Here is an 8,147-nt window from a genome sequence, read left to right on the forward strand (position 1 = left end):
TAGTTCTGTCTCTTATATACTGTAGTAGTTCTGTCTCTTAAATACTGTAGCAGTTCTGTCTCTTAAATACTGTAGCAGTTCTGTCTCTTAAATATTGTAGTAGTTCTTTCTTTTAAATACTGTAGTAGTTCTGTCTCTTATATACTGTAGTAGTTCTGTCTCTTAAATACTGTAGTAGTTCTGTCTCTTAAATACTGTAGCAGTTCTGTCTCTTAAATACTGTAGCAGTTCTGTCTCTTAAATACTGTAGTAGTTCTGACTCTTAAATACTGTATGGGCCAACAGGCCTGCTGCAGTGTTCCTCTTTTCTTATGTTCCTATGTTCTTAGTAGTTCTGTCTCTTAAATACTGTAATAGTTATGTTTCTTAAATACTGTAGGTAGTTCTCTCTAAAATACTGTAGATAGTTCTGTCTCGTGAATAGTAGTTCTCTTTTTCAAATACTGTAGTTCTGTCTCTGAAGTAATAGATCTGTGTCTTAAATCATAGTTTTGTCTCTTATACAGTCATTCTCTATGTCTGGTGGCACAGCTCTCGCTTCACATATTGAGGGGTCTGGGTTCGATTCCCGGCGAGGATAGAAACATTGGGCGTGTTTCCTTACACCGGTTGTCTATGTTCACCCATCAGTAATAATGGGTACCTGAGTGTTAGTCGACTGGTGTGGGTCGCATCCTGGGACAAAATTGACCTGATTTGCCCGATATGCTCTGCATAACAAGTGTCTTTCTATATAGTAGTATGTCATTGATGTCAGATAGGACACAGGTATACCTTGTGCAGGTACTTATAATAAATAAGATATTATTATTATTATTTAGTGGCAGTTATGGCTCATAATCAATTGTTATTCTCTCTCTTATACAGTAATTCTCTTTCTTTCAAGGAATTGTTTTTTCTCTTAATAAGTAGCTCACTGTAACTTCAAGAGCACCTCTCTTTCTTGCCCACAGTACCTTTGTCTTCTCTGCTTCATGATGAGTCAGAGTAGAGGAGCTCAGTTTAGGTTAGGTTAGGTAAGGTTTGTCAGGAAACAGGACAAGTGTTTCCTGACGCAGGTCTTAGTTTTTAAAATCACAGATTCAATAGGTTTACATCTGTACGAGCTATATATGTGAATACTCACAGTTTCTGATAAATTGCATGATTTATGAGGTTTAAAAATCACACACAAAAAAACAGTTTAGTTTTATTCATACGTTTATTTTGTACTCTAGTAATCACAGTTATAAAATATGGAGAGATGTTTCTTATATACATTTATTTACAACATGTGTTAATATATTCATTATATAAATGGAGGGTTTAATAACGCTGGTGAAGACCTACATTAACTTACACACTGACCAGCTCAGCCTCTTAACAGCTAATATTACTTAAACGACTAGTTTATTGTGCACTCATCCTGGGGTTCTCTGGAGGGTTATGCCTTGATAATGCTTAAAGCATTTTTATCCAAGAACCATGAGTAATTTTCTCCCTTAGATTATTCCTGACTGCCTTATGTTCCCCAGGAGCTATAATACTCCCAGTGGCTGAGAGTTTCCCCATGAATATAATAATAATCATCCCAGGTGCATGAAGCTGCTTTACCATACCTCACTGCGAAACTTGTATATTTACTAATACAGATCTATTTATTTCAGAGATTGCAATATCGTCTTGTGGTATCAAAGTAATCTGCATGATATAAAATGTTGATACAATCTCAAAATTTCAGATATCACTAACAATTAAGTAATCTGCAATTTACTGTATCGTGCAATAAAAAATTACGGTCTCGTCCATAACTATGTATGTATCCACACTTCTGCAGTGTTTATCGCTAAGTACTCCACACATAGTAAGCTGCCAGAAGTACTTGTCGCCTCTTTTTGTCAGTGAGAGTATCTGGTTGTTTATGGATGATATTGTTACCTCGATACTAGTCTTGCTTTACCTAATTGATTACAATGAACAAAGAATGAGTTTCTATCTGCACTCTTTTTCACTTCTGTTAATTCACTTGATGGATATTTTCTTCTATAATATTTAATTTTAAAATCGTATTTTTTTTCATTTATTGTTAGATAATATTTTATAAAAATATGTTTCCGTTGCTAGAACGTCTATTGTTTATTTAGGTCTCTTCTTCAGATCTCCATAAAACTTATGTTTTCCAATGAACCAAATTCTTTGTCTTCTACTTTCCTTAATAATTCCAGTTGCTCGACTCTTCTCTGCCAGCCGGGCTGTGCTTGTGACTTCTCGGAATCGATCATAATATCGATGTATTCCACTGATGATAGAGGGTTTGGCTTGAGAGCAATTTCAGACAAGCGTTCAAGCGACTTCTTCACTGATTCAATCGTCTCTAGAACCTCCAGCTGAAGTGAATTAAACTCATCTTGAATTTCTAAATACAGGTGCTCTGCTGGCAGACTTTGTTGAGCTTTCTGATAGCGCTTCCTCAGTTCATCAGTAGTTTTGTTCCTCTGCACCATTTGATAAACATCCTTGAATGGGAAGTTCTTGTGCATCGACCTGTTGCACTTTTGGGGGCAAACGAAGCAATCAGTATTTGTTGTTGCCCAGCAATTATATTTCGTAGTATCGTCAGCGAGAGGGAAATTTTCCTGGCATGTTCTGTTGCACAGTTGGCACTTTGTTATGTACTGGCCAGGTGGTATCTCAACTTGAATACATACTTCTTCTTTCACAGTGTAAGTTAAGTTATTATTGTTGTCTATGTCAGTTCTGTGCATATATACTACTGCTTTTTCTTTCTCTAATTTTGCCAGAGCGTTTAGACCAGCCAGGATTTCTGAATGCTTCCCCGCGATGTAAATTTGTAGCTGACCTTGTTCATTATGAACATAATTAGTCAAAAAAAGGTTTCTACTCACAGCTACATTTAGCTGTTTCAAAAACGCATTGAAGTTAGTTTCTCCCATCTGCCAGAACATTTCATCAAAATTACAGTTAATCTCCTTTTCGTAACTCTCATCTTCAGTAGCAGAACTTCTAACTACCTCACTGTTGCTAGCAAATAATGCAGAGTTATTAAACTTAAAGCATTTTTTGTATGGGATACCGGCTTCTTTTATTCCACTGAGAACTTGAGGTTGTTGCCCGTCAGCAAAAGTGAGTAACAGGAAAATGTTATCCTTAAAAGTCTTGCCAAATAGGGAGAGGATCTGGTCAAAAAAGAAGGTGTGTGCTGGAGTTAGCCGCGGTAGTGACGACTGAACCACTAGTCCTACACCATCAATATGATCAATACCACCAGTACCTTTTGTCGTGAATAATTTGTATAACTGATTAATGATTTGCTTGTCTCGCATCACTCCTGAGGTGTCACCAAACCCTGGAGTGTCAATTATGGTCAGGGTGTGAGGGTAGTTGGAGTCTTCTTGATGATGAATAGTGTAAAAAGTGATGCTATCGGTGTTATTGTCAGATATTAATTTGAAGCGGAAATCATCTTTCCAGTTAACACCATATATGTGGTTAATGATGCCATTGATCAGAGTTGTCTTTCCTGATCCTCTCGCCCCGACTAGTAAGATGACTTTTTCTTTAACATTATGTGTAGGTGTTCCAATTTCGTACTTCCTTATCAAATCTTCGTCTTTACAGATAACTAATTTTGGTTGAAGCGTGTAAATGCAAGGAGTTCCGACATGAACATTATTTGATGCAGCACATAATTTTTCTTTCAATATTTTGCTGTTCTCAGATTTTATAATACCATTTTCAGTCTGTACAGACATGTGATCACTGGGGTCGCTATCCACACTACATCCTGCAGCACCACAATGAGCAGCTACCTTGAATTTAGGAACATCATTTGCTGTAACTTCCGCCCTGTAAGAAAGTTCATCTGCATTTATTGTTGCTACTGTAATCCATTTGTTTGATTTTTCCTCCAACTGTGTTAGTATATAATGATGTATGTTACATTGTGAAGCAATGCATAGTGGTTTTGACCACTGTATTTCTGCAGTTGTTGGCGAGATTTGCCACACCTGTGGCTTTCCAGGAGGACTGGTTGGTCTAGTGTAGACTGTGGCTGTGTCACTGGTAGGACCCTCACCAGTTTCACATCTGCTCCGTACACGCACCTGGTAAGCACAATTGGCCTCAAGGTTTGGAATAATGAAGCTACGAGCATCGGGACCTGTTGTAAAGCTCACAGTGAGTCTGTCTGTATTGGCTTGTTGACAACTTATTTCATATTTTTGGACAGTTGAAGCCCCATATTCTGGTGCGGTCCAGTAAATGGTGATACTATTATGAGTACTTTCCTCAGTGTCAGCGTGAGGCATGCCAGGTGCAGAAGGTAGTTCATAATTCTCACATATGAGACGGCCACGTCTGTAACACTGTATATGAGCCTGACAGTTTAACGTATTAGAAAAGTCCACTGCCATTGCAAAGGCAAGTCCAGATCTTCCTTTATTAGAGACAAAGTAATTTCTAAATAGTACGGTCTTCTCCATCATGGACATATTATCATCCATGCAATTTTTCGATGAGGTGTCATCCAGGTTTTTCTTGTTGTCTATATGGTTACTTTCAGGATCATATTCATTTCTGTTATACATTTCCATTTTAGTAAGATGAGAGCTATTTTGTGGCAAAAGAATTCTGAAGCAGAGAATGTAGTCATTCTCTGGACTCAAGATCAATGATTCTAAATCACCAGGTTTCGTGGCACACTTTATCTCCGACAGTGTTTTGGTATATTCATTTACAAGTTTTACAAGTTTTTCCTTATCTTGAACCCAAGTGTCTAATTCATGGTAGCTGAATGGAGATGTCTCATTCTTCCGGAGAAGATCTGCCAAATGGGACTCCTCGACCCCACCGCCTCTGATGTTGGGTAACAACACTGACAGTTGTCTTTTGAGTTCACACTTGTGAGTTGTAATTAGTGATTTAAATTTAGATATTTCCTTTTGGAAGGCGCTAATTTCCTTTAGAACAGAAGAATTATATAAATCATTGCATCTGACAATCAGTTCATGGAACTCTTCAAAAACTTCTTCAATCTTACAAGTCAAATTTGCTTTAATATCACGAACTAATCTACTGGCTCTATCATCCAGAAGGGCTAGAGGATACAGCGTAACTTTGATTGGCACAGCCTTTTCTCCTTCCTCTCCTAACAGCTTCGGTAATTCCTCATAGATGCGAACAGCATCTTGGTAAGAGCAAGGATTTTCTGGTAGCCGAAAATCTCCATTAAATTTGCAAGTAAAATTCTCCACTTTTTCATTTTCACTTTCGGACATATCCATATTCACTTTACTCTTAATTTTGAGGAATGGTATTTTTTTCACCATGCAATGCAAATCACCATCAACCTCTTTAGTATGTGAAGAGGAGGAACGATCTTTCTCAAGAACAAAGAAAGCTTGAGCTCCATAAAGTATCCCAGTGACGACATGCGTGCCAGTCCCATGATTAAATACCCCTGGATGTTGTACTTTACTCTGACCAAGTTGTTCCATCGTCATCGTCTCCAACTTTGTGGTGCACTTGTACTGCAAAGTAACTCTTTCTTGCTTGTTAGAAGACTTCCTATTTTGTAGGTACTTCCCAGAGCCAGACACATCTAGCAGATCTCCGAGGAAACTGAGCTTCAAGTTGGCCCCTATTTCAAGAGCTGAGGCTTTGTCTTCCAGAGAGTCATTAGTAATTATGGAAAAATCTGAAGTTTCATGTGGCTGAACAACTTTTTCTTCAAGTGTTGATTTGTCCCAGAGAGTTATTCCCTGTATTAACTGGTCGTTCCTACAGTCATAGAGCATTCCAAGGTGGAAAGGACGACCAAGCGCAGGGACGCAGAGGGTTGTATTACTTGTAGGAATCATCTTTATCACTGTTGTTATTTAGGTGAAGTAATCAGAAAAAGGAACTTGTTGATGGTTCTGACACACTACTGAGGTAGTGACGAAAGTGTTTTCTTGATGGACCTATTATGGAAAAGACAGCGGCGCTGCTGAAGTTCCAGAAACATAAATCTGGCACTGATCTAGGAGTCTTCTGACGTTCCTAACACAGTAATCAGGCACTGACCTAGGAGTCTTCTGACGTTCCTGACAGAGTAATCAGGCACTGACCTAGGAGTCTTCTGACGTTCCTGACACACTAATCAGGCACTGATCTAGGAGTCTTCTGACGTTCCTGACACACTACTCAGGCACTGATCTAGGAGTCTTCTGACGTTCCTGACACTAATTAGGCACTGACGTGGGCTTCTTTTGACGTTCCCAATACACAAATCAGACAATGGCCGAGGAGCCTTCTGACGTTCCTGACATACAAATGAGGCGCTGACTTAGAAGTCTGCTGATGGTTCTGACACACTGATCAGGCTCTGACATGGCAGTCTTCTGACTCTCCTGCACTACTGAGGCAGCAACATGCAGCTCTGAAATGTAAAATACCAAATTTAGGCAAATGTATTTATTAGATGAATTATTTTTTTAAATCTATTTATTCATAAATTCATTATATTTTTTACTTTACTAATTTAATCATGTAAAGTCTAAATTGTACTCCTGACCTAATAAAAAACTTATATTGGACGTTGTAGGGGAAATTTTAAGAGCTGTTAAGTCGATACTATTATTTTAATTCTAAAAAAAAATAATATGAAACTCCTGTGGATTCCAGACAATTTAGTCCACCAATCAGTTTCTTAATTGGTTCATGCTAATTTAAAGGTTCAGTTGTATAGGTGATACTGTGTAGCGCTTCCCGCATGAACCATAACACTAGTAGAGTCCTGCACAACTCACACTGATTCTAAAATAAGCAAAATAATAATATATAGTGCCATCTACACAGCCGACAGTGACCTGAGGTCAACACCAGAGTGACCTGACCATTAGTACCCTCTGTCAGTCTAAGGCTTATTAAACTCATGGAAAGCACTAAACCAGTTTGGGTCATACAGGGATAACCACTCTCCCTAGAGGTGGATATCCGCCCTGGTCTATAATGCAAATTTCTATAACAAAATACTATTTCATTTTCACTGATACTTGACAAGTGTCTTATTAACTGTGTCCTCCCTGTCAGAGGACAGGATATATCTAGACGCTGCTGAAGTTAGACTCTTGATCAAATTATTATTATAAACCCGTAGGATTATACAGTGCCTGTGGGGGGGATATGGAAGGTATTCAGGCTTAATCCAGGGAACTGGAGCACAGATCCAATTCCCTAGATCAAGAGCCACTCACCAGCGTTAAGGAACCTTCCTTGAGGAGACTCTTAATCAAAGGAACTGCAGGTATCCTTTCTTTCCTTGGATTAAATGTAATTACCAGCCATTCCCCAACCCATGTGAGATCACAGCTTCATCTCTCCCCTATGAATATAACATTAAGTACAATTCTCACCTCACCTCTCAGCCAGCAGGATTGTCAGTCTGGACGAGCTGGCTGGGTTAATGGAGGCGTCACTAATAGTACACCTCGAGTATCCTCGCTACCCTCAACACTGAAGACTCCGGTATAGCACCTCCTTATCCTCAACGCCAGAGGGACCAGCTGTGCACTGAAGCTGAGTGCCAGTGGACCGAGCTTATATGCCCCAAAAAAAATCCAGTAACCGCTTCCTGACGGGAAGTCAGATAATGCGTGTTTTCGTTTTCTGATGCGATTCTTTGAGTCAGTTTCTGAACATTCCCGACCTATCAGCGGAAGTCCCTCGATGCCGATGAAGGGCTCTTGATCCACAAAAACGAATCTACCTTTCCTCACTTTGGATCGAATCTGACTGTCTCCCATTACCCTAGTCCTGTGTGGCCCCTACAGGTTTTAAGCATATTTTCACAGGGAGTGCTGTGGGTGTACAGGGAGTGCCGTGGGTGTACAGGGACTGTCGTGGGTGTGCAGGGACTGTCGTGGGTGTACAGGGACTGTCATGGGTGTACAGGGACTGTCGTGTGTGTACAGGGACTGTCGTGGGTGTGCAGGGACTGTCGTGGGTGTACAGGGACTGTCATGGGTGTACAGGGACTTTCGTGTGTGTAAAGGGACTGTCATGGGTGTACAGGGACTGTCGTGGGTGTGCAGGGACTGTTGTAGGTGTGCAGGGACTGTCGTGTGTGCGCAGGGAGTGCTGTGGGTGTACAGGGACTGTCGTGGGTG

The 8,147-nt window shown here is 39.9% G+C and overlaps 1 protein-coding gene across 1 annotated transcript; it reads right to left on the reverse strand.

Moving 5' to 3' along the window:
* Positions 1-1,217: 1,217 nt before the first annotated feature.
* On the reverse strand, positions 1,218-7,524 carry LOC128692860 (uncharacterized). Its single transcript, XM_053782186.2, has 2 exons — positions 7,395-7,524; positions 1,218-6,418 (listed from the first exon to the last, which is right to left on the reverse strand). Exon 2 carries the CDS (start codon positions 5,856-5,858, stop codon positions 2,133-2,135), a length of 3,726 nt encoding a protein of 1,241 aa, XP_053638161.2. The 5' UTR covers positions 5,859-6,418; positions 7,395-7,524; the 3' UTR covers positions 1,218-2,132.
* Positions 7,525-8,147: the final 623 nt, after the last annotated feature.

Source organism: Cherax quadricarinatus, chromosome 38, assembly GCF_038502225.1.
Source record: "Cherax quadricarinatus isolate ZL_2023a chromosome 38, ASM3850222v1, whole genome shotgun sequence".
NCBI lineage: Eukaryota > Metazoa > Arthropoda > Malacostraca > Decapoda > Parastacidae > Cherax > Cherax quadricarinatus.

Coding starts and splice junctions, on each gene's coding strand:
- LOC128692860 (XM_053782186.2), bottom strand. CDS start 5,858: ATGATTCCTACAAGTAATACAACCCTCTGCGTCCCTGCGCTTGGTCGT.